Here is a 17,525-nt window from a genome sequence, read left to right as displayed (position 1 = left end):
TGCATCAGGTCAGGTTAACTTACTATTTTTTTTATTTTATTTTTTTCCATTTTTAACCAGTAGGTGTCATTACTTCAACCTACTTCTACATTCAAGTCCTTTTGCTACACATTGTGTCCTGTATTTCTCTTCTATTTCACTCCGCCATTGTGTTAGCTCTGACTACTTTATTGTGGCTAATTTCCATTTGGCTCTTCCACATTACCTGTTCCAGTTAACATAAAGTAGAGCAAAGAGACTGATATAAAATTATTTTAACATAGAAACACAAACTGTTTTGGCCAAACAAAAATAAAAATCTAAACAAGATTCAAGTAAGGATTTCTCTGTCACAACATAGGAGGAATGAATGCTGCAAGTCATTGACTCAATAAAATCTGCTGGACTTCTTTAGGTCAAAAACTTTTTAACCAATTAGAATAACAAACTGAATTTGACTGAATTGTTTAATTACTTTGATATACTTGTAATGTATGCACTTGACTGGAGTGAATTTTCTAAGGTTCCTGGAGACAACAGTTATTTTTAAAAATTTGCTATATAAATAAACTGAACTTAACTGAATTGATTTGAACTGCTAACGTCACGAATCTTGCTCTGACGCCAGGCCCGATACGTATCCGATTCAAATGCGACCTAACGTCCAGGTCTCTTTATTCTGCGACCTCATACTCGCAAGCGGTACGAAACAAAAAACAACATGACGAACTATACTAAGGATTAAGCTGTTATCACAGGATTGTCCGTGCTATGGTAACCTTTGACAGCTGTTCTAAAACCTCTCTGCTCGCTTGTGCTCGAGCTCGGAACAACAACAATAAAAAAAGCACCGTCTCCTGGCAACCTCTGAGCCAATAGAATGCAAGTGTTAAAGAGGACGCATTTGTTTCCCCCGCCCGCCCGACAGCGTCAGAATTTGAAGTATCAAGAGTTGCCATGGTGACTGGCGAGCATTGATCGACAGCGTTAAGTCAAGTTCACACAAAACGATTTTAGAAATGTCGGCCAATGGTTGGCCGATTTTTAAAACCTGAGAGACCAAACACTAGCCTACCAAATTTGTAGGTATAACGCGTTCGATTGGGCCCGATTGTGCAACATCTGTGTCAAATTTTTTTTAAAATAAAATATAAAAGTTTAGCAAAGAAAGTATGTACACTTTCGAAGTAGATGACTTCACACAATGAGTAACTGGCTTAATCCAAGGTCAGAGCCAGGAGATGCTGGTGTTTTTGTCCTTGCTCCTGCTGTATTCTTTTTTTCAAATTTCTACTATTTTTCCTGAGAGATACTCTGCAGAACAATATTTTTTGGCTTCCAGTTCATGCTTGCTTAAGTCTGAAAAACAAAAACCAAACAAAAAAAAAACATTTTGCTCTTCCTGAGCGAAATGTTTTTTGAGGTTATCATGGCTCAGAGACTATTATTCATTTCTTTTAAGACTCAATTACATAAAGGGAAATAAATATTTGATCCTCTGGTAATACTTATTTAGTTTTCCCCCTTACAAATGAAATAAAATATGTAAATTATTAATTGTAGCCTTTTATGTAGAGAAACAAGATATCAACCAAAAATCCAGAAAATAATCCTTGACATGAACGTTAAAAATTGAGTTGCATGCCACTGTGGGAAACCAGAATTTGATCTTCAAGTAAAGCATGGGGATCTCTATTTGTAAAATCTCTATTTGCAGGCACGGCACAAATACATTTCTGTATCTGAGTTTGCCCAGGTTTCCCTACATCTCAGAAGGACTTTTCGCCCGCTCTTCTTGATAAAAACTCAACAAAGTCTTTATATTTCCTGGTTATCATATTTCAAAGCTTCACCTGCCTTCACAGGTTTCCTGCAGGTCTGAAGTCTGGAGACTACATGACGTTAGTGCAGTTTTACTTCATTAACTTGGTGGTAAATTTTGATGTCTTTGTCTTGATGGAAGAAACGATTCTCGTCTGAGATTTTATGGCACATTTCCCTGTACCTTGGTCTCTCAATGCAGTTAAGTCCTTCTTTGCCTCTAGCAGAAAACCAGCGCCAAAGAGTAATGTTTCTTTAATTCTTCAGGTCACAATCAGTATTCCTCCTCCAGCAAACACGGTGGGTGAAGACAAAAGGTTCAATTTTGCTCTCATCTGACCACAGCACTTTTTCCCAAGTGTCTCTGACTCATTTAGATGTTTAATAGAAAGCTGGCATGCCAGTGCTTTAGTCTTACCCATGAGATTGGAATGAAATAAATTAATGTAGGACAAGTATGCTTCATACACACACACATACACACACACGCACACACACGCACACACACGCACACACACACATACACACACACGCACACACACAATAATTCATTATTATTTATGATGTGATTTGTGTCACATGGACATTTAAAGAATTTGTACTAACCCAAATTCTGGGCTGTCACTAAAATACTTTTTGACGTATTGGTGTAAAAAGTTTATGATTCAAAAAGCAACAGTGACAAAAGGATAGAATAAGGACAGAAAGTTGTTAACTTTTCTGTTTTCTTTTAGAGCAGACAGGTGGCCAGAGAACCTTTCAGGGTTGTTTCTTCTCTCCACCCTCAGGGAATAGTCAGACTGCTGGCTGGACTGATTAGGGTTGGAATGAGAAAACGTGAAATGGGAGCAAGAGAGGTTGTAATGACCTCAGGTGACATGCAGCGTCTCTGTTTTGGAATGCAATAAGATTTAGCTGCCAAATCCCTCCCACCAACAATAAGCACATGCAGTTTCGGTCTCCAATAGAATACCTGCCACTCACAAACATATACGAACCGAGCACTTTATTTTTCTTTTGAAAATAACGGTGGGCCAGCAGTTCTGCAGACAGAGGTCAATGCTATTTTGAGCTTCATTTTGAACTTTTAAACAGATTTTGATATTTTCTTGGCTTTTCCTTGTTTCCTCCTGCAACTTCAGGCATCTACCTACATGGTTTGCATGTAAGCAAGCAGAGTTCACCTAAATCAATCATGAACCTCCACAAATAATATTTCAATCAGAATTGCTTGAAAAAAGGTAATGTTTGTTTTGGTTTATAACGTTTTGATCCACTAGAAGAAATATTTCATCTGTGTGCTGAGCTCAGCAGTTTGCCAAATAAAATCTGGTGTCACTCAAAACTCTCCTCTGCATGGTTTGTGTGTGAACATGGCTATGTTGGCAGTGTAAAAGTACTTTTCATTAACCTTTAAACATAAGGCACTCTGACACTTAGATTTAAACTCAGCACCTTCTGTCTCCATTTCCTAATGAGATAGAACTGAAAAAACAAACACAGCCATGGTTTCATCATCAGGTGAGACGTTTTCATTAACGGCCTCTTGGTTGGAGATTTTTAAGCAGCCGCACCTATAGTGGCATGAGTCCTTGTTTCCTGCTGGGAATTTTTAAATGAATACTACAATATGTCTGGTGATACTCTACTTGTTTGTTTTTGTCAGTGATTTATTCAACTAACAACAACAAGTATTTTTAATGATGTACGGTGGGGAAAAAAAGTGTTTGATACAACTCTGGTTTTTCATGTTTCCCCACTAACAAAGAATGAAGAAGTCTGTAATACTTCTTATGGACCCACTCCTAAGTTGCTCTGGAAATGTTTCACATCATTCTCATGCCAGAAGACCCACAACCCATCTTCAATACTCTTACTGAGGAAAGGAGCTTGTAACCTGTAACCCAAAATGTAGCGATGGCCCATCTATCCTCTCGTCAATATGGTGCAGTTGTTCTATCCACTCTGCAGCAATGAGGTTCAGCAAGTTGTTCCGCATAATGTGGCCAACGCTTCCGTAATTGGATTTTAATGGACTTGAGAGGTTTCTGTGTCAACTCTTGCATTACTTCTTGGTATTTTGCATAACAGAAATGCAAATCAACCCTTTGTAATTGTAAGTGTGCAGAAACATGTCTTTAATGTATTTCTCTGAATAAACAGTACCAAAGGTTAATTGTTTTTGATACTTGTTTATGCAAGAGAGGGATTCTTCTAATTTGTTTTACTTGTAGAGTATATATGCGGCTGGGGTAGTACTAATACAGGGGGACGTTGTTTTTCATATTTCATATTTCAGATGTGGAGACAGACCTTCTTTATGTGGGAAAAGAGCAAGTTCCATAACTTAACTAGAGCAATTTGGACTATTTCTCTATTGTGTGACCAAAAAGAGAAGCTGTTACTAAACAAAAAGATATTTATTAACAATTTATTTATTTTTTGTAAAACAATTTCAAGCTATACCAAAAGTTGTATCTCTAACCTTTGCAATCGATGTCTAGATTTCAGTTGTATTTGAATTAGTTTGGTGACGATTACAGTGAGGGAATGGGCTATGTTCACAAGAACATGGCTGGTGCTCCAGAAAATGTTTTTGGCTTGTAAAAAAGAATTACAGACATTGTATTGCCTGAAGTCTGCGTCTTGCTGATAGAGGCTCATCCACTGTTGCAAAGATGTTTTTCTTGGTTATGTAAAAAAACAAATCAAACCATATTTACCAGAACAAAACAGGAGAAAATGATGGCCTACATTAATGTTCTTTGGTTTTTGTTGAATTGTTTTGTCCTACTTTACTTCTCCCTTTCCTGAGCCACTATTGCGCTTCTCTGACAGCAGAGTGGTTGTCAAATTTCTTCTTCTCTTCTAAATTCTCTTGTCAGTGAGGAAACAATCCAGTTTCTTTCGGAGTTACACTCTGTCGCAATCAGCACGTCTCTGAATCTTGGCTAAAATCGTCTCATGTTACTAGCAAAGTTCTTACCAGTAATACTACTTTAAATGCAATGATGACATGCATTTTAATACTTGCAGAATGGGAGCAATCCATCTATCGTCTCTTTTTATGTATTAGTATTTATCATAGTATATATGTAGGACACATTCACCCTGAGCCTGTTATAGACAGAATAAATACCCTTTATTACCACAGTGACGAATGCATGGTTAGAATGACAGAGATGAACAGAACAAGGATCACAACCACAACTGGAACTACAGGGTGGAGATGGATGCAAACACATTCACAAACTTCACTCATTTTTTATTTTCTCAGCTGAATTTACAAAACAGATAAATCATTTAAACTCCAGAAAGTTTTTTTTTATATATGTACAATATGGTGCAATAAGAGAGTGGTGCGTTTTCTGTCTACTGTTAAGCCCTAAGCTATACTGTCTGTTGTATTTAATGTTCAAAAGTTAGATTGCTCTTCATGTCCAGAGACCTTTTAGAAGGCTTGGCTAAGTCATGTGTGTCCCCATATCATAAAGTTACAGATAAATCACACTCAGAGAAGCATTGAAAGGGATAATTGCACACTGCTCTGCTAAGCAAAACAGTAGTTATATATAAATTACTCTGAAACCCCGAGAGCCACATTTATTGGCACCCCGTTAAAAATGTGTAAAAAACACATAAAAAAATATATTTTTTTAATTCCCGTAGCCTAATCTCACGTTGAAAAATGTAGAAAAATACAAGCTCTAATTTGTTTAAGAAATTGCCTACAATTCTCTACATCCATGATTGTCCAACAGTCCTACACCCTTTGAAATTAAATGTAATTGACACGTTTTTATATTCACAAGTTGCTTTTTCTGTTAATTTGAACTTCTAGGAACTTCTAATTATTAGTCCATGACTTTCTGCCTCTCTCGATACGACATGACAGACGGTCATTTCTTTTAGCCACTGGCCACGACGCTGGATAACGAGGCATATTTATCTTGCCTCCATGCACAATGAGTAGGATGATGAGGGAAGTAAAAGAAAAAAAAATCCACAGCTCAGTGCTGCAGCAAAAAGATACATTTATGTTGTCAACCACACTGCAACCGTCATATCTGCTGTATGTGCTAACAGATTGTTTGGGGTCAGAAAAAGCTCTTTCTATGTGACCTACACAAACATAAAAATGTAGGGATTGTTAAGCTAAGCTAGGGTTAAAATTAACTGGGAACATTACTTAGAACTCATCGTATCATAATAGATTAATTTATCTAAGGCTTTTTACACATAATAATTCACCATGGGTGCCAATAAATGTGAAGGCCCTGGATGCATTTTGCTCTTCTTCATCTGTTGTGAGACTCTCAGTTATTCTGATTTGCAGAATAAAATCAAACAAGAAAGTTTGATACTTAGAATTTTGAATTTAAAAGCCAATAGAGTCCCATAGATACCAGTATGTTGTTTAATACCATGTGTGTTTTAAGACCATTTCCCATTGGATATCTTTTTAAACCAAATTTATCAACCAAATTGGATTAAGATCGTCGTTATGGATCCTTTCAATAATTTAATTGTACTTATAGATGCTTTTTTTTTTCTGTACAGCTATGATGATTTTTGTTTTGAACACAATTATCATTCTAAAGTGAAATTATTAGATTTCACTACTTATTTATGAAAATGCATAATCACAGTTAGTTTCAGTGGTTAAATTAAAAACTTGGTGAATTGACTGATTTTATATTGTGCCTTTAAAGTCAAGCACACAAATACATATAGAGTACAGACACATTCACTGATTCATACTCACACAGTTATACACCAATACATGGATCAGGAGGCAACTTAGGGTTAAGTACTTTGCCCTGGAGCACATCAGCATTATGACAAGAGGAATCTGAATTCAAACATGCAACCTTTCGATTAAAAGATGACTGCTCTACCACTGAGCCACAGTCACACTAATGTGCTCACTTGTTATGATGCAATACATTGGGAAACAATTGTATAACTTTACTAGATTTAACACAAATGTTTGTGCATCCTGTGTTATGACCTAACATTTTTATTACTAATAAACATTGTCAAAGTGGTCTTATGATATAATAGCTATGTTTTGGCATAGCCTGTTGAGGGAGCTAAGTCTGATGTCTACAGTATTTGATAACCCACATTAAAACAATACAACATTCACAGTGATCTGATTTTGGTAGTTTCCTTGGTTTCCAGTCAAAGTCTTTGGTCTTCTTTTCTATCCTGTGATAGAATGGTAAAAATCTGCCCATCATTCTACGCTGAATCCTCTGATATGGACACATGATTGCTTGCCTAAGTTTTAAAGAGGGAGTAGGAAAGTCAATTCATCTGATCAGCAGGGCAATATATCAATATACTGAATCAATAGCTTCAATATATTTGAAGCCACTGCCATCTTTCTGTAAGCTGTTGATGATATTAAAATCGAGAAAGCAAAAAATGCCTAAAAATAATATTTCTGTGTATCAACACTGCATTTAAGATTTACATAATTTGCAAACAGCTGAATTTTATGTCTTAATCTTACATACATACTAAGTTTTTAATTACAGGATTGTATTTCTCATAAGTTTAAGTGTTTACATTATTTAACAGTTGCTTATTATGACATGATTTATTTACAAAGTTGCTGAGAAAATATTATTCTTCTAATGAAACACTACAAGCCCATCTCAAAACAAACGGCTGCCAAGTAGGTGGGTTGGGGAATACACTTCTCACTGTCTCTGATTTTCTTTCCAAATCTCCCTTTAAAGTCTGATTATTCACACCTCCTTCCTTCTCTGTCTTTTAGCAGCCGGTTATGTGAAGTCCTTGGAAACGGCCTCAATGAAGTTAGGAGCTGACATGAGGATGGTGAAAGTGCAAATGATGGAGAAGAGAGAGAAGGCCACCAGACACAGTCGGTCCACTACGGCAGCTGCAAACTTCCACTCGCTGCAGATTGCCTCAGCTTCATCCTGGTCCCGAAACCTCTGTGCAATGTACGACACCTCCTCCAAGATGCGCAAGATCTCCGGTGGGGGGATGCCAACTCCCATCCCAAGACTTCCAACACCACAAACTCCCCCCGGCGGCTCAGCCTCGTCACCCAGAGAGCCATGAGTGCGTCCGCCCAACGTGACTCCGGAGTCACTGGAAGGTGGGCAGTGTGGACTCTCCATGGGATGGTAACTCCCAAAGTAGAGACTCATGGAACCATTGGAAGTGCCTGTTGTGCAGGGTGGGCATGACGCCTGCGACAGAGGCACTGTGAGGCTTGGCATTGTGCCCATCTCAATGGAGCTGGTGCTGGAGTGATGCTGGGAGGTGTGGCGATACTTGTACTGTGGCCTCTTGCGCTCATCACCAGGTTGTTTCATACGGAGGAACCAGGCACACCAGTTCAACAGAACCACACGAACCTGAGAAGAGACAGACTGTATCAGCATTTTTTTTTTAATGTCATTGATATCCTAGTGCATGATTTAGCAGATATGGTTTGCTCCACTCACTCACCCACTTGGGCATCTTGCCCCCATGAGGGTCGTGATGATGAAACTGCAGGACTATGACAGTCACCACCACAGACATTCCCACAATCATCATTGTGCTGGCAAAGTACTGAGCTGTTGGGTAGAAAAACAGTGCTACTAAGTTTTACTGCAAACTGTATAGAAAAGTATTTTCCAATTCTGGTCCTTGTGATGTACCACTCTGGAGACTTCAGATACTTTATTCTTCAACACATGAGTTAATTGTTATATTTTAAAAGAGGATTTTGCTGATCTTGACACCACACGGCTAAATAGATTTACTCCACTGAATTAATTACTGAATTTGGTGCTGACGTTACGGTGCACCTTAAACAAAAATTAAGGTGAAATTTTACATTATAGATGAAAGACGGACATAACTCTAGCCACAGCATTGCCTGAATGCATTTGTCAGCCTAGACTTAAGCATTTTACTGTCGCTAGTTGTGCATTTTTTGAGATAGAACTGAAGTGCAGAGTTTTATGCCAGAACCCAAGGGCATTATGTACTTGGGCAGCAGTCCTGAATTAGAAGCAGACCTGTCCATGATAATTATTTAATATAGGCTTAAATTTAGGTTTCAGGCCAACCTTTACTTTTAGTAAATTATTTAGTTTATTTAGAAAACTAAATAAATGTTATGGAAAGGTCATGCTGTTTCCATCGGCGACAGCAACAAATATTGGATGCATGAGGCGCTTTTTTTTTTCTTTTGACCCAAAAGGAGACTCCCAAGATATATTGACAGTAAATTTGACATTTAACATATGATCAGCTAAAGGATAGGTCCTCAAGAACATCCTGAGTCAGTCACACCTATGACTTTCAAAAACTGTTTGTCTGCTTCACATATTTGTTTCATGACTACAAATTCCTATTCTTACCTCTAAGAATAAGAGGTAATAATAATAATAATAATAATAATAATAAGAACTGCACAACAAAATGTCAAGTACCAGACTGAAATTTGTGAAAAGAGCTCATGCTTACATTAAAATTATTGCTGCGTTGAAACAAAGTATAATGAAGAGGTGAATAGTTTAAAAGCTTTGGACAGAAGAAATATACCAAAGAAAAATACCAAAGTCAAAAAACGTCTCTTTTCCTTAAATTCTGCTTGATTCTTTCCATTCTGTATTTACACAGATGTAAAAACGTTGTATGCACAAGCAAATACATAAAATGAAACCCACCGATAAGCGGTACAGAGTCAGATGTGGCGGGCATAATCTCTGCTACCAGAAGCATGAAGACAGTGAGCGAAAGCAGCACAGTGATGCCTGTGTGACAAAGACAGAGAGACACAAGGGAAGAGAACAAGATCACAGCAGCTGAATATGTGATCGGGGTCGCTGGTGTGTGAAAGTCTTCCTGTAATTACATATTAATGCAATCGATTTTCATGACAACAGTCATTTGTCAGTTTGTGGCTGCTTGATGTGCCCAAGGTTGCTTAAAAACCCCCTGAAACACTAACATTATGTTTATGCTGATGACTTCCAGAGAAAGGATTTTACTGTGAAATGACCACCACTCCTTATAATAATAGTGGTAGCTATTATAATTATTATTAGTAGTAGTAGTTGTACTATTCATTTATGACTTTCTGTTGAACATATGTTCACAATGTTTACACTGGACAAGCAAAGTGGTAGTTCTTCATTTGTAAGTTGCTTTGGATAAAAATGTCTGCCAAATGCTCCAACATAAACATTATCTGATATGTCCACCGCATCTAAAATATGGTTCATTTGTGCTTCCAGTAATCTCCTCTCACCCAGAGAAATCTTTTCTCCAGAATCTGCTGGCAACAGGAAGACCAGTAAAGCCAAGCCAGAGATCAGCACACAGGGAATGAGCAGGTTTAGTCCGTAATAAAGAGTCCTGCGGCGCATGGTGACTGTGAAGGTCACATCAGGATAGGGCTCCTTACAGCACTCGTAATACAGCTCATTACGCTTGGCTGGCACACCTGTGGGAGAAGCACATCCACAGAGATAACGGTGTCTTTTACAGCTGTGATGAAGTCATTTAGGTTAAAGATTTTGAAATAAATAAAAATTGAATCTAAATGTGCTAGAAAGACCAGCAGAAACTTAGAAACGGAGATCTAAACTGAAATGCATAACTTGTCACTTTTGCAGAACCATTGTGTTTAATGTAATGTACCAGTTTAAATTGGTGAAAAAAAAATGTGTAACAGACATATATGAAAGTGCAGCTAACCATTAACCTCAACATACATGACTTTGGTACATGTGAGAAAACAGGAGAGTTTGGATTAAATTAAAAAGCAGGCAGAGAACATGTATTTTAGTAGGTCTGTTGTTGAGGATTGAACCAATAGTCTGAAGGTTTAAATGCTGCTATCCAGCATTTTCCACCAGGAGTTAATCCTTTCTATTTATCTACACCTTAAGGTTATTATTGATGTAATAACGGATGTCTACCCAGAGAGAATGTTATATTCCTATAAATAAATAATAACCCTTCATAATGACCTACAGCTCAAATTCTGACCCTAATTGGATCATTTTTAAGGACACACTGAGATATTGGCTGGTGAAAGGAATCTTCTGAATCACTGCTGTCCTAATCGGTGCACAAACAGTCTGAAACTAAACATTTAATGTTTAGTCTCATCACAGAAAGCAACTCAAACTATGTGTTAATTAGATGCATCAGCAACACCATGCCTTAGTGGGAAAGACTCAAAATGAGCTTTTCCAGTATCTCAATATCATTGAGTGCACTTGTGAAAAGAAAAAGAAGAAGCGGGTCTGTATAATTTATGGTCAATATGAGAAACTCCTCCCTCAGATCACTGAGCCGAATCTTACTTCCTTGACCCTGAAAACTTTCAAGTGAAGAACTCTGAGTCTGTCAGTGATGTAAACTTCACCTTGTCCTTATTTCAACTTTGTATTAAAAAGTTATAGAGAGAGAAAGAAGAAGTGGCTGAACCATTTCATTTTTGATGGAAGAGCTCTCTCACCTTCAGCCCAAACTCTTGAGATGGGCAGTGCAGAGCTCACATATGGTGTTGCTACATGCCTGCCTGAGTGTCACAAAATCCCATTGCATACCATCTGGCTGCGTCTGACACCCATTTCCTGCTAATTGTTACAACAGGGGGTCTTGACACAAGAATCATCTTCTGAATTGTCCAGGGTGGAAAAAAAAAACAGCATGGAGGGTTTTGTAAATCCTGTCGTATTCATTGTTTGTCAAACAAAAAACCCAGCACTAACACTTTTTTTGTGATGAATACTAGATATGTGTTATTTTGATTTTGAATAAAACAGCTTTCCACTGCCCACACTTTTCCAAGCAAGGACACTTTGGAAAGTGTCCAAATCTCCAACCATTTCTCCTTCATTTGGATCACATAGTGAGAACGTGATGCTGTTTTTCCTCTTCTTAAGTATGTGATGGTAGGAGTCTGCTGTTCTTCCTGAGCAGTGAGGCTATAATGGAGCACTTCATAATTTCATGATTTAAACAAAGGATGTACCAAATGTGTTTCAGTTCCAAATTTTTAAAGACCCATTTTTTTATTTTAAGTGACAGAATTATTCAATCAGACGCAATAAATCTAATTTTATATGCTACTTTTATTTCAGTAGGCAGTAGGAAAACACATTGTGTAATTACACACAGATATTATCATATCTGTTAGTTATGATAACATTTATGGTTAGGCTATTTATATCAGACGAATAACAAAAAAAAACATTTTAATACAGAAATATAAGCCTGAACATAAATATGCTTAATATCAGCATAAAGGTTGTTATTTTCAAGACATACTTTTAAGCTGAAAACGATCCTCGCTGGAATGCATATTCTAATTTACAGATTGTGACTGTGCAGAGGGACTGATCTGCATTTATTCTTTTTGAAGTCTTTCACGTTGCATTTTGATCTGTGTTGATTTGGCTTTGGCCCGTGTCAGAGTTTAGACAATCTTTAAAATTATCTCTCCCCACTGCTCAGCTCCAGTGATGTAGCAAACATCGATGCCCACTTACCCACGAGGTCCCACTCTCCATTGGGTATGTAAGTGGATGTGTCCACATCGAGCATCTGCAGGTCCAGCAGCCAGCCGTTGTGAGTCCATGAGCCGAACTTTAAGTCACACTTCTGCACGTCAAAGGGGAACCAACGCACATCGATGTAACAAGTACTCTTCAAGATGCCCGGGGGAATGTACTGACAGTGACCAGAAGCATTCACCAGGACATTGGTGTGAAATGTGGCATCAAAGCGTTCATCCGCACTGAGAAAAGGACAGAAGGGACCATTGTAAATTTCCTGTTAGCTGATGTTCAAGGTGAAGTTCAACATATTTAACCCTGCAAAAACAAGATGTGCCAGTCATCCCGTTATAAATAATAGATGTTTTTTGTGTGTGTGTGCTTTAGGACAGATATTTGAAAACTCCAAAGTAATTTTTGTTCAGATTAAACAAAAATATAATTATTTATTCAATGAAATCCACCGTAACCAAATCAGCAAAACCAGATGCAGAACATTTCCCCAAAGAGCTGCTGAAACAGTAAAGGGTTAAAACTGATCTGGTCTCATTTGCATAATTTTAAAACATGAGCCAAAATAAATTATTTACCAGGACAGCGACTAAATTGTATTGATATTAAATTAGCAATTAAACAGTCTGGGTTATGCAGTCACATTGGAGAAAAGCCTTCACATTCCCTCTGGTCTGGGACTCTGGTTAAAATCTAATTTAGCCTTAATGAGTTATTCTGCTGTTGCTGGTGAGAGTTTGAACCCTGAAAAACCAAAGAAAAACTCTGAACTCCACAATCCACAGACTAGAAAAAACTTGTAAATATGTAAAAATTACGTCACATTTCTACTTTAAGACAATAATGTCACAAAGGGGGGAAAAAAAGCAGTGCTGGAGTATTTTGTTCTATATTACTATTTTTCATATATTTGGGTGTACTACTATGCTGAAAATAAATATTCCAACTCACTGTTAATTCCCTATCAAGCAACTTTTAAAAATAACGATATGAATAAAGAATGCTTTGAATGGGCAAAATAAAAAGGCCAAATGTCTATATTAAGGCAGTAAAAGGTAAACAAGGTTATTCAAAATTAGTAACAATATTGATTTGGATACTATCATTAAAAACTGCTGCATATTTGCCAATGGCTGTATGAAGACATTCAAATCTGATACTGTTTGCCTAACTCTGCTTCTCTTGCCATTCCCATTGATTAGAAGCATCTTTTTTATCTGCAGTGACATCTTGTGTTCATAAAGAGACTGCAGTTACCGTGATTCTCATGCCGAAACAATATAAAATGGCAATTTCGGTTTCTCAGATGACTGGCGAGAAACGTTGAACTTTTACACAATATTTTAATTTTAGAGATTTTTTATTTCCGTTCAAGACCCTTGGGTTTCGGCATAACGTGCTTTTTCTTTTTTTGCAATGTACACATAACAGGTGTTAGAAATGCAAATGGACAAGTGATATCCCTGAGAGAGTGGGGAGCCCAAAACCCCCCACAGACGCACTCACTGGAGAAAGAGCACTGTGAAAACCTCAGTGTGGAGCAAGAGGGAACCAGACGCTGATCCACAGTGACAATGGTGGTAGTGATGGTATCCTGCACTGTGGGACATGAGTCACCAAACTCCTCTCTCACTCACTCAGCACTTGCTGCTATCCACACACACACGCACACACACACACATGGTAGGATGTCTGGAAAGTCAGAAAGGTAAAATCATAACAGCCTTTTAAATTGAAAACACACTTTCCAACATTTCTGTGATCCAATGTGGCTCAGATGGTTTTACAGAGACGACCATAAAGAGTCTTAATTCAGTATAAAGACGGCTTTGCATTACTGACCAGTTAAGAATAATTATAATAACAACAGTAGTAATAATAGCTTTTTAAATGAGCTTTCTAAGCTTATTTTATCATATATATGTGGGTTTGTATATGTATGTATATGTGTGCATATTAGGGCTGTAATGATTCCTCAAATGATTCAAGTATCTAGATTATTAAAATTCCTCGAGGAAAATCTATCTGCCTTAAAACTTCATTAATTTATGTTTTATTATTTAGCGCACCATGCTCCGACTGGGTATTATTTGCATTGCGCAGCGCTCTCACTTCCGCCTGAGTTGTTGATGAAAGCTAAGTGTTAGTAGTATAACATCCAATTTTCAAGTTCGGCCAATGGGGATTTTATTAATTGATAATAATGTTCAGGTTTTTATAATTTTTTGAGCGACTTACAAGAATGATAATGTTACGAATATCTTTAAAAGTCGTTTCTTCTTGCATATTTCTTAACCATGTAAGCCCTAAAACGCTGCGTTTCTTTTAACACCGTAATAGATTAACGCTTGACAAAACAGAGGCCCATTATGTACAAAATTTTATATCACCCTTAACTGTCAAATCTGTTAAGCATTTTTAATTTCTGAGCCTGCCAGTATCTGCATCCCCTGTCTATTGTCCTATTGGAATGAAACTTATACCAGTAGCTCATAGAACAAGTGTGATTATGTAGGAAAGGTGAAATCCCTGTTAACTCTTTATTTCTTCAGGTTAGCAGGAGGGTGACATTTTTTGGCAAAACAAATTATTAGCCTGCCAATATCTGCATGCCTTGTCTATTTCCCCCAAATATTGTCCTATTGGTATGAGACTTATACCAGTAGCTATAAAGGTTATTCTCCATGTTAGCAGAGGATGCATTTTTGGCAAAGCAATTTATGAGCCTGCAGATATCTGCATGCCCTGTCTATTTCTCCTATTGATATGAAACTCACAGGGGATGCATATATTGGCAGGCTAATAATTTGCTTAATCAAAAAATGCATCTCAAAGCTAACATGTTACATTGTTAAAGGTTAATTTTATAAACTACAGAAAAGTAACTGTTAGGGATGCTCAAATATGAAAAATTGGTCCGATGTTGATATCCGATAGTGATACTGCTGTTATGTTAGATTTATCAATATTTTATTTGATCATTTTTTAATCCAATCACTCTATTAATCGTAAGAATAATCAATAGAATACTCGATTACTAAAATATTTGTTTACAGAGTTTAAAAACTTTAGACGTGGGGCAGATTACCAAGCTAATTTATTGTACATAATTTCTATTAAAGTAATACAAACACAAATTTACTTTCCTATTTAATGATGTATCTGTTTGGAAAAAAAAAAATCTGTGACAGCTCTTTTCTCATTAATGTTATTTATCTTTTATGTTTTGAAAATGTTTTTAATATTTTTTTTATTAAAAATGGAAAAAAAGAGACAAAAAAAGAGGGTTTATTTCTTCCTGGGAGCTTTCGGCTTTTCATAGTTGAGAGCACCTTGAGGTCAGTGCCTCCAATTCAAGGTTGCGGTTTTGTCAGAACCATCCATCCATACATGTTACGTCATAACCCAAGAACTAAACGGCCCTCTGGGAAACATGATGTGAGGCATTCTGTCTGACAGCCTTAAGGTGGCAAAGTTCACTAGCTGCAAGAACAAACTGCATAAACAATGAGGAAAATGTTTCCAACTTAAAGTAGGATATTTTTAATCCTGTAGATACAAATCCGTAGAGCTGAACGGCTTAGTTTTATCTTTGAATCACAGAGAAAGAGCAGGAAGGGAAAATAATGATTAGTCAGGGTAAAGATCTGTAAAAGTAAATGACCCACTCTTTTCTCACGGAAATCCCCATTAGGAGTGCTCATGCTATGACTAAAACATGAGCAGCAATTTGTGTATGTATCACAACTTCTTGCGTGTACTGCAAAGCTTTTAGATACATCCATCCATCCATGCAAACGTCATGCAGAAAAAGCTGAGGGCAAGATTCAAACCCAGGACCTTCTTACGTCGAGGCGACAGAGCAACAACTGTGGCGACAACAGCCTGATTATATAGTCAGGCATAAACTCAGTTCTTCTTTTTGGTGCTATAAAAAGCACATTCCTGACCAACAACAAGCGTTTTTGATAAAAGAAAACAAATTGAAACAGCTACCTTAAAAATTTGCGAGCCTTATGCCAAACCTGTCTGTCACCTGAACAGAAATAATCTATATGCTCTACCGGAGCTCGACGTCCTTCATGTGCCTCATCGATCTCCAGTCAAGTGAAACCATTGACCACTGACATTGAAAAAGGACAGGAGCAGCTTGCATGACTGTTTTAGAAGCATAACATGTACTTTGTATGCAAGCATTTACTCCTGATACACACAGGCCTTTACAAATAAAAGTCCAAGCATGGACTCCCGGACATCAGGAGCCAATGTAAAGTTCACTGTTAGATCTATTAAATCTAGTTGAAAGATCTGAAAATAAAACCCAGAGTTACCTTTTTCTTAATTCATAACCGGATCTCAAAATATAGGCTGCTCAAATCTGTATTATAATATCACATTTGCATCACTCAGTCGGGAAAGAAAAACAAAATATCTTCTATTCTACTTATCAAACTGAGTCATTCTGGCATCAGACACGCAGTAATTACTGAACTGGAACATTCTGTTTGCTAATCATAAAGCAGAAAAGATGCAAACATGGTGATTAGCAACATATTTCCCCCAGGCAGTATGTATAGACTCGTGGTGATTATCCATATGATTTCTCCAGGCGGTACAAGGACACAGTGTGAATGGTAAATGCACGACTCCATAAATGCGTTAAAATCTTCCTTGCATTAAACATTATTGTGTTACTCATAACAACTCAGTTGTCAAGTCACGACAAAATAGGCAGAAATGAATCAAAAACATTATTTCCATCTCATTCTGCTTTTAACTAAAACAAAAGGCCTTTATTGGGATTGATTCTGAAGTTGTACTGAATAAGCTAAAGTAAAATTCCTTTGTCTGGGGTTTGCCTAATTAAATTAAAATGCTTACTCTTTGTAAATACAGTACAATGTAAAGCATGAGTGCAAAAGTCCAGTCCTGCCATTCTTCAATTTTTAGATCCATCCTTTCTCCAACAAACCTGAATCAAATGAACTGCTCGTTATCAGCATTCATTCTGCTCCTTGAGAAAATTTAGATATTTGATTCAGGGTTGTTGGAGCAGAGAAGCATCTAAATGTATGTTGTAAGACAGTAGCTCTTGAGAGCTGGACTTGGGCACCCCTGAATGTTAAAAAGCTTAAAGATTATTCACAAGACTTCAGAACTTTCCAGTCA

General features: G+C 37.2%; 1 protein-coding gene across 1 annotated transcript in view; it reads right to left on the bottom strand.

The window, feature by feature from the left end:
• Positions 1-4,923: 4,923 nt before the first annotated feature.
• LOC103147504 (neuronal acetylcholine receptor subunit alpha-7-like) overlaps positions 4,924-17,525 on the bottom strand; it is a 29,105-nt gene continuing 16,503 nt past the window's right edge. The window contains exons 5-9 of the mRNA XM_007565885.2: positions 12,339-12,586; positions 10,085-10,279; positions 9,501-9,587; positions 8,290-8,399; positions 4,924-8,195 (exon numbers count right to left, since the gene is read on the bottom strand). Of these exons, the coding sequence (XP_007565947.1) occupies positions 7,593-8,195; positions 8,290-8,399; positions 9,501-9,587; positions 10,085-10,279; positions 12,339-12,586 (1,243 nt within the window). The 3' untranslated portion in view covers positions 4,924-7,592. The remainder of the gene's footprint in view (positions 8,196-8,289; positions 8,400-9,500; positions 9,588-10,084; positions 10,280-12,338; positions 12,587-17,525) is intronic.

The sequence above is a fragment of the Poecilia formosa genome, unplaced genomic scaffold, assembly GCF_000485575.1.
Source record: "Poecilia formosa unplaced genomic scaffold, Poecilia_formosa-5.1.2 Scaffold183, whole genome shotgun sequence".
Taxonomy (NCBI): Eukaryota; Metazoa; Chordata; class Actinopteri; order Cyprinodontiformes; family Poeciliidae; genus Poecilia; species Poecilia formosa.
Note: the sequence above shows the minus strand (reverse complement) of the source record. Positions and strands in the feature narration are given on the sequence as shown.